The 14,953-nt window shown below is 46.8% G+C and overlaps 1 protein-coding gene across 4 annotated transcripts in view; it reads right to left on the reverse strand.

Annotated features, from left to right (window-relative positions):
• Positions 1-3,158: 3,158 nt before the first annotated feature.
• Positions 3,159-14,953, reverse strand: part of arhgef12a (Rho guanine nucleotide exchange factor (GEF) 12a) — a 60,762-nt gene continuing 48,967 nt past the window's right edge. For 2 of the 4 annotated variants that reach the window (XM_062521842.1, XM_062521839.1), the window contains 17 exons: positions 14,732-14,889; positions 14,222-14,368; positions 13,923-14,008; positions 12,298-12,423; positions 12,028-12,142; positions 11,633-11,733; positions 11,047-11,124; positions 10,817-10,892; positions 10,301-10,468; positions 10,073-10,160; positions 9,802-9,879; positions 8,625-8,719; positions 7,982-8,167; positions 7,555-7,800; positions 6,708-6,931; positions 4,924-4,999; positions 3,159-4,518 (listed from right to left, as the gene is read on the reverse strand). In XM_062521842.1, coding sequence (XP_062377826.1) covers positions 4,508-4,518; positions 4,924-4,999; positions 6,708-6,931; positions 7,555-7,800; positions 7,982-8,167; positions 8,625-8,719; positions 9,802-9,879; positions 10,073-10,160; positions 10,301-10,468; positions 10,817-10,892; positions 11,047-11,124; positions 11,633-11,733; positions 12,028-12,142; positions 12,298-12,423; positions 13,923-14,008; positions 14,222-14,368; positions 14,732-14,889 — 2,059 coding nt within the window. In that variant the 3' untranslated portion in view covers positions 3,159-4,507. The remainder of the gene's footprint in view (positions 4,519-4,923; positions 5,000-6,707; positions 6,932-7,554; positions 7,801-7,981; positions 8,168-8,624; positions 8,720-9,801; positions 9,880-10,072; positions 10,161-10,300; positions 10,469-10,816; positions 10,893-11,046; positions 11,125-11,632; positions 11,734-12,027; positions 12,143-12,297; positions 12,424-13,922; positions 14,009-14,221; positions 14,369-14,731; positions 14,890-14,953) is intronic. The other 2 variants (XM_062521841.1, XM_062521840.1) reach the window with 2 other exon arrangements.

Below are 14,953 nucleotides of genomic sequence, written 5' to 3' on the forward strand. Positions count from 1 at the left end.
CAGAACTGGAGTAGCCTATGATGTCAGATAGGGATGAGCACCACCAATTGTAATATTATCTTCTTCATTGAAGTTGTGCAAATTACTCATTTGTGTGGTTCTGCAACACAATACAGAAATAACCATGAATACACTAAATACACGGTATGCAGCAATTACACAGGCATGAGCTGAACACGCGTGAGCTGCATGATCATTAACGTCTCGCACACACACACGCATCTCACACACGCACATGGCACATGCCCACACATGTCACTCGGTTACGCTATGGACACACATATTCCTAAATGCACGTTATATATTCTACAAATAGCATCATACAAGCTATCACCTATCAGCGTTATATGCATAATCACCACGGGAACATTGTTTGAGAGGAAACTAACAACTAGCATTAAATATTAACAATACTGTTCTGCCGATCATAAATGTAATCTTGCTATATGGTACTTACTTCAGTTATTGCACGCACACATACAACCTCAGAACGATGTCCTGGAACAACGGTGAAATGCAAACTAATGATAAGGCGCTATATTCTAAATTCAAAACTTTACTCGCGGTAAAATTCGACTCACTCTGACTAACTCCTGTGTCCTAGACTCCTAGCTACGTGAAGCAGTGCCGCGATCTGATTGGTCCATTTCCCACATTCAAGCGGACCTTTTAAACAATGTGTTTTGTAACATCTCTAACACCCCTGATCCAGCTAACGCAGCCAGACTGCAGCACTTAACTCTGGGGCCATGTACATGGGGCGCACGGACATGCCCCCATTGCTGTAGCTGCCAGGCTGCATTAGCTGCTGGCTATAGCAAAATAGTTATGTAAAACCGATTGCTTCGATTTTGTTTCGTGTCCACAGTACTCGGTGACCTCGAGAAACGGATATCTTCTGTATGTGAAAACTCACCAGATCTCTCATCTAAGACAAAACCCAACAACTGTCCTCTTTTACGGTAGGCCCTACAGCAGTAGCCTACAAAGACAATTAATAAAAGAGTCTCTATAGCCTACTCAAGATATTCTGCAAACAAACAAAAACAAAGAAACACAAACACACAACCCATACTCATGTAGTAGCGGACATGAACAATAATATGCTTGTAGACTGTGGTTAAGAAAATGTGTGACCCTCAAAACCCTTGTGGAGTGAATATTGTCAAGCGTGGAAACAAACCTCTTTACGGAGAGATTGCAAAGTGAAAAAGTAATTTGTGTGTGCGTGTGTGTGACCTGTTGAGGTGAATGTAACACACATACACAGCTCTCTCTCCCTCACTCACACACACACACACACCTTCCATCTCTTTCTTCCCCTCTGCTTCCCCCTGCCCTGCCTCATCAGTGTGTGTGTGTGTGTGTGTGTGTGTGTGTGTGCGTGTAATTGACAAGAGCATGTGCAGAGTGTGACAATCGATTATCCGGCTCCTTTCAGTCGACCGTCGCCTTAATTGCAACCTGTCTTCGGGATTGGACCTAGAGCAGAGAGAACAGAGCAGAGAGGTGCGGGGGGACAGGCACGTCCCCCCCCCCCCCTTTCTTTTCCTAAAGGACACACATAGGTTAAGGCAGGACGACAAATAAAAGACTCTTCAGTGTAAAGTGCCTCTGGGAAATAAAATTGTGAGAGACGGCCAGGAGTGAATGTAAGCAGCCGCCAACAGAAAAAAGCAAACATTCCCTAGATGCATTTAACGGCAACAGCACCTGTAATTAGACGAGGTCCTGAGGGGTGTTGTGTTTTGTCATTTGAGACATGTAGTGGATATTACCTGCTCGGCCTTCAGTATAAAACCAACCAGGCTGCATCATTTTGCATTGAAACTGGATTTAATATACCTTTTTCCCTTCTAAATGTATACACCAAAAAACACATAGACAGGTAAGCAAGTGCACATGGGCAAACATGGATTCTGGTGTAAGATCAGAAAAGTGCAGAAATACACAACCCACAGTCCGTCCAACATTTCAGCATTGGCATGTGGAAGAAAAAAGGCTTGGGAAATGGGAGTTGAGTTTTCACGGGTTGAGACTGTGGTCTAACAGCGCCCCCTACTGGTACAATACTGATAGATATGAACTGATAAAAGCAGAGCTGATGTGTCTGACTACCTTGGAGCACAGCACAAGGATGCGTTTCCTCTCTCCTTTGCCAAGCAATCAACACATTCTAATATAGGTATAGTCTGGTGTAACATTAAAATGGACTCGTCATCCCTGCTCATGATGATTAGAATTCACAAGTCTGAGATGATCCAAATTTGCCTCTGACACCTGAAGCAACAGAAGAGGGTTAGTCTGTCTGCCCACCTGTCTGCCTTTGGAGACCAGAGGACTGCACTGAAGTGTGGATTCTCATTGACTCCAACCATGTATGAAATTAACAACAGTAACAGCAAGTAGCATGTATATTATTAACACACCCATCTCCAAGATTGTCATTTAAAGTTGGTACTCATCTTACCCCCTTACTGTGCATTCAGACCAAGACCGTCAAAAGGGCCAAAGTCGCTGGTGAAGCTCATACTGTAGCTCAACGCTCAACCCAGTTCGGCGCCGAAAGCGTCAAAGCCATGACGTGAAACATTCGAACAAACCACAAGCAGCAATCCTGCGAGTTTGACATTCTGATTAGTTGACGCCGAACCGTGTCATAGCGCATTACCATAAAGTTAACTGAGGCTCAACGGACGCCCGTGAAGCTCATGAAGCCACGCTCACGCCCAGCACGCTTTTGACGCCGGTAACGCCGACTCTCCTTAGAAAATGAATGATTTCCGGCGCTCTTGACGCTTTTGACGGTCTTGGTCTGAATGCACAGTTACGCTCAGCTCTTTGTATCTGGTGCAACATACACCACCACCAAGGTTCATGGGAGCCGTGATTTCTCAGTCAGAAAATTACTATTACTATTACCGTACACTATTGACCAAACTATTTGTGTCCTATTTTGGTTGGTGCATTTGCTCAAGAAGAAAGGCTCTTGATATTTCCACTATCACAAAAAAAAAGGTTCCTTGTACTTTTCTCAAGAAAACAAAGCGTCAAGCGCCCCTTTGATCTGAAAAGTGAACAGCAGAGCACACATATTTGCAGTAATCATCAGACATCAGTGCACGAACAGACAGAGACAGAGTCGGCTTTGTGGAGGTTTTTGAGATGTTGTTGCAGCTTTTATTTTCCAGATGTGTCACCACCATGACCACCTATTACACACTGATGCGTTCAGCCAGAGGGTCGGGGGGGGGCAGCGGGGACACTCTGACTCCAAGGTAGTAGGGTTCAGGGGTCAGAGGTCAGGAGGGATACAAGGGGTCACACAAAGTCCTTACAGGAGGACCCAGCGAAATGTACCGAGGACAGGAAAATGAGCAGCAGACAAGCCTCTCTGATTGGCTCGGAGCAACCAACGAGCCTCTCTAATTGGCTCAGAGCAGCTGACAAGCCTCTCTGATTGGCTTTGAGCAGCTGATGAGCCTTTCTGATTGGTTCAGAGCAGAGGACAAGCCTCTCTGATTGGCTCTGAGCAGCCAACGAGCCTCTTTGATTGGCTTGGAGTAGCTCTGCTTCCTGTCCTTGGGGGACTCTACTCAAGTGCAATTCTGTGCTCACAGTCCTGATCGGCACTTCAGCTTACTCGATCACGGGGGGGGGGGAGGGGGGGGGAGGGGTTGGGGTGGGCGGGGGCATCAGGCTAGAGAACGCTGTAGGCCCCCAAGCCCCCAAAGCATGCACACAACACAGGAGACAATTAGAAACAAACAAAAAAAAAACATAAGAGAAAAATAAATACATTTGGGATTAAAAAAAAAAAAATCTTAATACATTACTTAAGTTTTTATTTCTTTTGTTTTTTTTTTCTTTCGTTTTAACGTCTTCTACTGTTTATGTGTTTAATATATATATTCTAAACACACAGCACTTTGTACAATTTGGCTTACAAGTTCTCTGTCTTCTTAGCAGGGGAATAGGGGAGGGAGAGGGGGGGTTTCAGCAGAGGGGGCAAACAGCAACATCGGCAGGCACGAGGTGAGGGGGCAGGGGGTATTTAGGAGGGGGGTATTTTGGGATAGCTTGAGGGAGGGGGGCAGGTCCATCATCCCTGATTGCCTTTAGCCATTGGAGGAGGAGACACAGGATCACGCTCCTGACTCCTCCCCCTCTTCTTCTTTCTCTTCCTCCTCCTCTTTTCTCCTCTCCTCTCTCTCTCTCTCTCTCCATCTCTTCTGTGCCCTGGGGAAGTCTTAGCAGGAGTCCAAAGAGGAAAGGAATAAAAGAGGTGTGTGGAGAGAGAGAGAGAGAGAGAGAGATCTACAGAGATAACCAAACAGAATGGTTGAGAGTATGAGTGTAAGAAAGAGAGAAAGAAAGAAAGAGAGAGGGAAAGAGAGAGAAAGAAAGAAAGAGAGGGAGTGATAGAGTGAACCCAGGGCGGAGGAGAGGGGTTTGAGGAAGAACAACTCCTCTCACGTTGGCTGGGCAGAGAGAGATCTTGGCAACACTATCTCTTATCTGTGAAGAAACACAAGGACACAGGACGAACATTTAGAAAGAAAAAAACACACAAAAGGGAAAGAAAACTTGTGTATTTGTATGTGTGTGTGTTTGTGTGTCTGCTTCTATCTGTAACATCGCTACACAGTGCAATACCAGGTACTCTGAATACACCATCAGCAACGCCAGAGACTAAATTCTCCTTATTGGAAATCAGCGCGGCATTCCCCCCAAACGTTGTGCTTTTGTTGTAAAAATGATGGGTCTACAGTTTGAAGCAGTTATTTGAAGGTGAAATATGGTTTTAGGGTCTGGATGTTTAAATGCTGTGTGGTTATTTGAAAGTAAGAGATGGTTTTGGGGTTTGGATGTTAAAGTGCTGTGTGGTTATTTGGGGTTTGGATGTTAAAGTGCTGTCTGTACCTTTGCTCTCCTCAGGGTCCTCTGTCGGGCCTGCTTGCCTCTGGCGCAGTAGACTGAAGTACTTGGTCTCCATTTCCTGCGGAACAGCACAAACACCATATACTTTACAACAGATGTCTCTACATTCACAATGTGTCCCCTAAGAATTACAGGGTTCTCACTGCATTCTGGGTAGTTCTGAGATATTCAGCTTCAAAGTTTTAGAATTACATAGAGTTGTTTTGATAGGTGGAGCACTACTCTTTAGATATAATAACTTCAAGAAACACTTGACTTGACCTCACCTTATGAACTTGTCACAGAATAAGAATGTCAATAACTCAATTTTGACAAAAATGTCAGATAGAACCTCATAATTCTAAGGAGACAACTGGTCAAAAAGAAAATATACAAATGCATTTAAGTCCAGGTCTACCATGTTACAATAGAAACTTCCCCAGTGTCGAACACAACATGGACGTATGAATGTTTAATGACCATAATACTCAGAGTGGCTCATAATTAATGCTGTTATAGACAGCCAAGGTTCACTTCTGAGCCAGTAGTGTTTCTGTTTAGTACAAAATATGTAAGGGATAACGGCCGACGAGGTGACCGGTTCGATGGAAATAATGGCTAGGTGGAGGTCTAGAACTCCGGCGACGTGCGAAGCACGGAGACGGAGTTACCTCCGCCGTGCCATTATTTCCATCGAACCGGTCGACCTCGAAGGCCGTTATCCCGCTTATCTCCCGTTTGTATTCATAACCTGTATATTTAGAACATAGTTTTATTCCACCGTTGCGTCCGTTAACATCGCTAAAACTGTCTTGACTGTGGGACTACTTTCCGCCATATATCAACTTTCTACTTGCAGGACAAAACTGCCGTTACTAGTTCTAAAATGGATGGTTGCTATGGCCAAAGGCCAGTCGTTAGTTCTAAATGGCTGGTTGCTACGGCCAAAAGCCAGTCGTTAGTTCTATCTCTCCCGTTGTCAAGCGGCCATATCCCAGGATTCTGATTAACTTTAACTTTGAAAGATCGCTACTTTTATAGCCTACATGGCATCCAACTAGCTACAATCCACCTCCGTCATATGCTACAATGTTACTATGGTTCTGCACGTCTGTATTTCAGCTTGGATGCTACGTGACAGTTCATTTAAACTTTGCAACGAGTTTGGCGAATTAATATTCAAGTGTGTTACGGGAACTACTTCAAAGGTAGCAGGTTATACGAAGTTAATGGCCACCCCATCAGCCAATCAGAGAAGAGAATTCCATTGTTGAGGGAGATAAGAACGATTAGCGAGCTATAGTGCCATGCTGCTCTACTGTAAAAAAGACTACCGTCACTATCAACAAATCTGGCCTAATGATGCTACATGAACTGCCTAGTCATCTTATATTAGATCCAGATGTTCAAGCTTCCAGAAAAGTATTGGTGAATTCGGTTTATGCTCTTTAGCTTGTAGTGCTTTCTCAATTTTGTGAGGTAGCTGATGACCAACAGAGAGACCACAGCTGAACACTACTGCATCCCTCTGTGTTAATATTTTGCAATAATTTTGCGGCACACAGACCCAGCCATTATCACTTGTAAGCTCTCACACACACACAGATACACACTTAGCTGTCAAACATGAACAAAGTAACACACACACATACACACTTAACTGTCAAACATGAACAAAGTAACAGACAGACAGACAGACAGACAGACAGACAGACAGACAGACAGACACACAGACACACAGACACACAGACACACAGACACACAGACACACACACACACACACACACCTTGAGCTGGTTGAGGCTGGCCTGTAGGTTGCGCAGGTGTGTGAAGACCTGTCGGCTGAAGGTGGAGATGCTGCCCGTGGGGTACCCCGAGGGGCAGCGCAGGCTGATGCCCGAGTCGCCCACGCAGCCGCGCGACAGGGCCAGGCCCTTGGCCCCCACCGCCAGCTCGTCGTCCGTGCTGCTCTCGCCCGAACCCCCGAAGCCCTCCAGTACCAGGTAACCTGCTGCCAGATGGGGACGGAGCAGAGAGCAGGAGGTGAGTGAGTGAGTGAGTGAGTGATGGAGCAGACAGAAGGAGAGAATAAAGGAGAGGAGGAGAGGAGGGGAGAGGGAGAGAGGAGAGAGGAGAGGAGAGGAGAGGAGAGGAGAGGAGAGGAGAGGAGGAGAGGGAGAGAGGAGAGGATAGAGGGAAGGGGAGAGGAGAGGAGAGGATAGGGGAGGAGAGGGGAGAGGGAAGGGGAGAGGAGAGGAGAGGAGAGGAGAGAAGAGAGGAGCAGCTGTACTGTAGAAAGGGCTGAATATCTCATCATAATAACAGAGTCATGAAGCAATAGGCTATGGCCAATAACCTACAGAAGAATTGATCTAAATGGAGCTTCTGATTAAAAAAAACTGTAAAAAAAAAAAGCAACAATATTATCTCAGTTGATCTGCGGTGGCTTAAATTAATGTAGCGCTACATTAGAGAGGCTAATCGAGCAGCTGAGTTCCCAAGACCCAATTTCCAAGATCAGTGACAAATGATGACGATAAAAGTCAACTGATAGTGTCTGAGGATCCACACGTCAATTATGCAGCTGCTGAGTCTGTCCACCAGAGGGCAGTGAAGAGGGCTCTGCCTGCTCACCATAGTCCTCGGCCGCCTCGAAGAAGCCCGTGTCTCCGGAGGCGAGGTCCTGCGGCGCCGCCCGGTCCGCTCTGGGCTCGGCCGGCCTCCCTGAGCCGTTCTCTATCGCCGCCCTGCTGGGGGAGTCGGCGGCGGGCGTGCGCAGCGACGTGGTCCTCAGGAGGCGGCTGCCCGAGCCGCGGCCCCCGCGAGAGCTCTCCTCCTGAGTCATGAGCTGCGCCAGCAACACCTGCTTCAGCGACGCCACTGCAACACACACACACACACACATAAGAGAACCAGTGAATGGAGGAAGGATACACACAGTAAGTAGCTAAGAGTAGTTGTGTTTAGAGTAAGTTTTAACCCTATGTATGTGTGCGCGTCTGTGAACACCTGTAATGTGTAGTGAAGTTTGTCTGTGTGTGTGTGTGTGTTCTCTACTCACAGGTTTTCAGTGCTTCCTCGGCCCTGTAGGGTTCTAGATCCCTGCCGTCAGTGGCCCCGCCCGACGGCTGCTGGAGGAATGCTATCCCATCAGCCCCCTCTGCATCCAGGTACGATTCCTCTGGGATGACATCATCATCCTCATCCGGCTTCATCGTCCCTGTGAAGGACACAGCGCTCTGGTCAACTAAGGACAAAGGGACACAGTCCTCGTCAAGCATGAGTTAGATACGAGGAGCGAAGCAGAAAAGGTATAGAAAAGTGTGACGAAGACAATGCATGTCACATTTACATTGACAGCTACAGTACAGTATACATGTTGTAGCCACCACAGCGCCCATCCCACATTAACAGCCATACTGACAATTATGAGGATACAGTAGCAGACGTTAACATGTTGTATCTTAACCAAGCAAATTACGTTACGGATGTGGTTAGATAACGTTAGCCATTTTGTTTGACTAGCAACAGCCCGTAATATCAAAACTGGCAGACCTGTAAACGGTCATTGTCTGTCATACTCTGTACAGCACAAGGAAGTTCATCTGGTGGTATAAGCGAATGTGGAAATGTGGAGGTGCAAAGAATACATAACGTGTGATGCTGCTAATGATACAGGTGATGAAAATTATGATGTCACCTACCTGTGGAGTGGGCGCTTCCTGAGGAGAGACGGTCAGAGTCCTTCCCTAGTTTGGACACACCTGCTGAGATCAGATCCACACCATCCCTCTCGCCACTAAACACACACACACGCACGCGCACACACACACACACACACACACACACACACACACACACACACACACAAAGACAGGGTTGGGGTCAGGCACCGCTCGAGCGAGTCCACACAAGACTAACAGAATGAAACAGACCTTCCTGTTGAGAGCAACGCTTTGTGCTGCTGAACACAGTGGAGAGACACACGCACATCCTTTGTGGTGCAGTTGTCCACCAATGAGTCCCAAATCGATGAAAGCCCATTACATGACCCTAACTGGCCTATCACAGCAGGGGCCATACAGAGGCATTAAATAATTATAGCACTCAGCCAAACGAGATGAGTCAGTGGATTTCTCTAGCAGTTCTAAAGGCCATGCAATATTTAAGTCTCAGTGATTATGCATCTACATAGACCTCTGAGTTTACCCCTTATGGCATAAGCATTTGGGTGGCTGTGACTGTCTCCTAAACCATAAACATCTGGGTAGCTGTGACAGTCTTCTATATACCATTAACATCTGAGTGGCTATGATCATCTCCCTAACCATTCAGATGTCTATGGTATACAAGATGATCCTATCCATTCAGATGTCTAAGGTATAGATCATCTTATAATTTATATCATAGACATCTGGATGGTTAGGATCGTCTATTCGGTTATTAAGTCATTATGCAATAATGGGCTAATAAATCTCTTTCCGGGTCCAACAGCTTTCAAAGCTGTTTGATTTTCTCCATAGACAGTAAAAAAATCCCCTATTCAAAGTAGCCTTTAAGGAAATGTTCATCCTACTACTCATCTGTTGCCTCAACCTCATAAAATCCTATTTTTCAGAAGCCTGGACGTTACCCTTGATTATCTAGCTACAGCACTTATTTTGTTAAAGAATATACTCCAACAGCATAGACATCTGTTCATTTATACCCCTATACCATAGACGTCTGAGTGGTGATGATCGTCTATACTCCAATAGCATATTGACATCTATTCATTTATACTCCTATACCATAGACGTCTAGGACAGAGACACACACACAGACAGACAGACAGACCGACAGACAGACAGACAGAGAGAAAGACACTAATGAGGGACTCACTCTGGTTGAGGCAGTGGGATGACGCTGTGTGGCTTCACCTTCATGGCTTCTGCCCTCTGGCTGATCTGACGCTGCCACCTAGAGGGGAAAGAGAGGCAGTGCAGAGACAGCAAGAGAGAGAGAGAAGGGGGAGGGCAAGAGAGAAATGTTTGTGATCTGACATCTGACAAAAGGGACATTCAGAAAGAGAATTAGAGCTAGAGAGAGATGAGGGGAGGAGCAAGACAAAGAAGAAATACTAGAGAAAGAGGGGGGAGGCGTTGAGACTCACGTCCGTTGCTCGGACACAGTCTGGGCCATCAACTCGTAGATCTGAGCTCCGTTGTCCGACATGGACAGCACAAAGAAGGACCTGTTATCTAATGGATGGACACGGACACACAATCACACACAGTTAGGGCTACAGTTCCGCTCAAATTCACCACGCCATGTTTGGGCGCATGCATGCATGTGAGAGTGTGTGTGTGTGTGTGTTTGTGTGTGTGTGTGCGTGTCTTACCTGTCGCGACTGACCGGACCATGACGGTGCTGAGTTTGATGACGGGGCTGAAGATGTGTTTGGTGTCGGCGGTTCCTGCCAGGTTCTTGCTGTGGCACTTGAGCACCAGACGCTCGTCCTGTTTCTGCAGCAGAACCAGAATGTCCTCCAGCAGCAGCGTGTAGAGCTCTGACATACACACGGAAAAGAGAGACGTTAGAACAAATACAGACACTCACACTCACACTCACACTCACACTCACACTCACACTCACACTCACACTCACACTCACACTCACACTCACACTCACACTCACACTCACACTCACACTCACAAGACTAAGCCTAATGAATAATAATGAAGTGACAGGATGTCAGTTGAGGATTCAAGAGCAATACAGAGGACCGCTCACAACATATGCTGCATGCTGTACCCAGGATCCAGGGGTCAACACATTGTCGGCACTCCGCAGCCATTTACACTGTATGAGAATAATCTGACTTCTCTAAACAGCGACTGTGTGGTCAGTGGCTTACCGATGGTCTTGTCTTTGTTCACCTTCCAGGACAGTGGTCCTTCATGAACCATCTTCTTTTTGGTCAAGTCCAGGGTCTGAGAAGCCACCGGCGAAAACGAGGAAGACAACAAGACAACAAGATCAGCATGTACAGACAGCAGGCCTCTAGAGCCCAGTCTGAGCGTAAACAACAACACTAGAGCAGAGTTCCGCAGTAAACAAAAACAAAGACTGTTTTAGAGAACACACCTTAAACTCCGAGATCATGGGGTTCTCACTCTGCTTCAGGGACGACAGATCCAACCGCCTCTGGTAGTCCTCCAGCCTCTGCAAACACACACACACACACACACACACATGTCGATATTGACACAAGACACAATTTCAAATGCAAAATGAAATAATCTATGAGGTTATAAAGCCCATGGCTATTTAAGAGAAAGAAAGAAATACAAATAAAAAAAGAACAAGAGAGACACAGACAGGGATAGAGACATAGATAGAGATAGAGATGAGACCAGAAACTAGACACCAGGGGACTCTCATCCCATAGGTTTCTTGGTGTTTTGAGCCCCCAACGTTGTCTTCCAGGCAGCGCTGCCTGGAAGGCACTAGTGTTAGGCATGGGTTAAGGTTAGGGGTGGGATTAAGTGCCTTTAAGTCAACAGTGGCAGCGCTGCCTGGAAGGCACTAGTGTTAGGCATGGGTTAAGGTTAGGGGTGGGATTAAGTGCCTTTAAGTCAACAGTGGCAGCGCTGCCTGGAAGACGACGTTGGGGGCTCAAAACACCATCGAGCCTCCTATAGGTCCAGTATGGTGATGAGGGAGATCTCACCTGCTTGTTCTCGGCTTCCTTCACCACCTGGTTCACGTAGGTCAGGATCCGCCTGCAGCAGTCAGCCGCACTCTTAACCTTCTCCTTCTCTTCTGCCTCCTCTGCACACACACACACACAGACACACACACGGTGTGAGTGTTTTGAGGGTACGTGTGGGTGTGCTTGCCTGGGGCTCACACACACACAGCAGATATCGTCTGCTCCTAGACGTAGACTAATAAATGGGGGTGCATTTCCCAAAACCATAGTTGCTAACGGAGTTTTAGTGGTTGCAACCAACTAATGTGGGCTTATACGAAGTGTGTATGTGTGTGTGTGTGTGTGTGTGTGTGTGTGTGTGTGTGTGTGTGTGTGTGTGTGTGTGTGTGTGTGTGTGTGCGCGCGTTGAGTACCTGTATATTTGGAGATGTTGTCCAGGAGTAGAGGATACTTGGTGAACCTCATCATCTCAGCAGGAATGATGTCCTTCAGCTGGAGTCGCCGACACAGACGATTACTCTCAGCCTCCTGCGCACACACACACACACACACACACACACACACACACACACACCAGTGAGCACAAGCTTGATTGACAACATCTACCACAGATATCAATTGGGCCTGGTTGTGTGTGTGTGTGTGTGTGTGTGTGTGTGTGTGTGTGTGTGTGTGTATCTCACCTGCATGAATGAGCTGAAGCGTGTGTCCTTCTTCTGCTTGGTCTTGATGAACTCCAGGGCGAAGGGCTGGTTACTGCAGAAGGTGGCTACCGCCTGCTTCACCCGCTCCTCCTCACTGCTCCCAAACTGAGAGAGAGAGGGGGGGGGGGGGGGGGGGGGGGGGGGGAGAAGAGAAAGAGGGGGTAGAGGAAGTGTGGAGAGAGTAGAGGGAGAGGGAGAGGAAAGAGAGAAGAGCAGATAAAGGGAGAGAGAGAGGAGAGGGGAAGAGAGGGAGTCAAAAACAGAGGAAGAGGCAGAGTAGTGATGAAGAATGAAAGAGAGAAAGGAGAAAGAGAGAGAGGCAGAATGGGGTCAGTCTCAAGAGCTGTAGCAACATTCCAGCGCAACATGCCATGGCAACGCTTCTCTGTGTGTGCGCAGGGTGTGGGGAGTGGTGCCCGGGGCTGGGGGCTCAGGCTAGGAATGGCAGAGGGTGGGCACTGCCCCCCCTAAAGCCAAACCTGCTGGCCTGCGCTTAGTGATGGGAGAACGCTCAATGAAGCCAACACACTCTCGGATCACAGCACACAAATGAAGACTGGCTGCACTGAAGAAAACTCTAAGATCAGTCGGATTGAAGAAAACACACACTCCAAGAAAACACACACTCTAAGATCAGTTGCACTGAAGAAAACACACACTAAGATCAGTTGGACTGAAGAGAACACACAAACTAAGACGATCTATTCTACACACACACACTCTCAGACCAGAGCAGACGACGTCAGCTCCATGTCAATTTAAGGACCTCTTCATTGACCTTTGAAATGCAATGCTCACTTAGCCCCTGGTAATGTGATGTTTTTAAATGATTCCAACATTGATGAAGCCTTTTAAACTAGCTAATTATTATTTTCCCTCTTTGTGTGTTAATCAAAGAGTGCATAATTCCTTTATTAAGGTCAGTTCAAAGAAGTACTCGAGCACAGTGTGTGTTTTGCATACAAGAGCCATTGCAGAGTACAAAAGCCATGACGTGGTGTTGCCATGGTAGCAATTTTACTGGAGCTACAGAAATCAATCTAACAAATCATAGTGGTGGCTTTCTTAATCTATTAAAACAATTTGACATCAATATATATATATATATATATATATATATATATATATATATTACACTGCAGGATTCACATGATACGACAATGTATCTTCACACCAAAACAATTAAATTTGTGACTTATTTTAACACGCGTTTCCTCTGTAAAAGAGACCTGCATTTAACTCCACAGCCTGCATTCAAAATCCTTAAATTCACTGACATGTCTTGACTTTACCTTTGAGGCAAATAAACGTCATTCTTAAGAGAAATATCCACAGGGATTTTGTTTCTTACTGCTACACCTGTCAAGAGGTCTGTGTTATGTGGCTACGCTGCTTCCTAGCAGGTAAAACATGACTAAACGGCTAGGGCCTATATTTTGAGACCATCGTGTGAGGTGGAAACGATACCACATGTCTACACGCAATTCTATTGATGATGATGACACTTCAAAAGATTGACTGGATCCAGAGAAACGGCGGTCATGGAAACAGTAACACCTCAGTTCTCCATGGGGATTTGAAGAGTGGAAAGCACAGTGTCTTACCCAGGCCAACAGGTCATCTCCAATCTGCTCAACCACAGGGCTGTCGTTCTTCTTGCGGATGGAGCTCATCTGGTCCGATATGGAGACTGCAACCAACACACACACAAGTGAGGATAGAGGCTTAGAAAGTTGAGTGTGTGTGTGTGTGTGTATAAATCACTACGTATTTAACATACGTTTAAATGAAGAACACTAGCACTATAAGCAGATCACACCTCCGCCCCTACATACACCCACACACAGACATCATTCATATCCCAGTGAGTGTTTCGGTCCCAAGTGAAGTGTGTGTCCTGTACCGTGCATCTGGATGATGTCCTCCAGGTTGGTGAAGATGATTCTGACGTCAGCAGGGGGCAGTATGTTGTCCCGCGTGAGCTTCTGGTAGAAGACCGAGTCCAGCACCTTCAGCCGGCGCACGTGGGAGCGCTCTGTGTGGAACAGCTCTGCAGAGGGGACCAGACACCCAACAGCAGGGGTTTAGACACACACACACACACTTTGAAGGGTTAAGAGCATGACAATTGGAAACTTCTAAAAATAAGTACACAGACACCCACACACACATATCAGGTTTTAGACGCACGCACGCACACACACGCACACGCACACGCACACGCACACGCACACGCACACACACACACGTGTATCAGGGTTTAGACACACACACACACACACACAAGCATCAGGGACACTAAAACGTGTTGTAACCACTGAAGTCGGACTGTATCAATTCGTAACACCATTTTCCACCTCAGAAGGCGCTGTATCGATTACATGCAAGTCGATGGAGGGTACAGTTCAGTTACCGTTGATGACTTCCTGTCTCTTGATCTGGTGGGGCGTCAGGCTGGCCAGGACCTCACGGGTCACCAGCTGCTGCCAGTTGGGTCGGTCCAGGTCCGAATCCATCTCCGAGCCCTGGTCGTCCTCGCTCTGGGTCTCTGCCGAGCCCATCACACCCAGCCTGACACACACACAAAATGCCGTCATCATCATAATCATCATCCTCATCTCATCACCATCACCAT

The sequence above is a fragment of the Sardina pilchardus genome, chromosome 19 (genome assembly GCF_963854185.1).
Source record: "Sardina pilchardus chromosome 19, fSarPil1.1, whole genome shotgun sequence".
In the NCBI taxonomy this organism is placed as follows: domain Eukaryota; kingdom Metazoa; phylum Chordata; class Actinopteri; order Clupeiformes; family Clupeidae; genus Sardina; species Sardina pilchardus.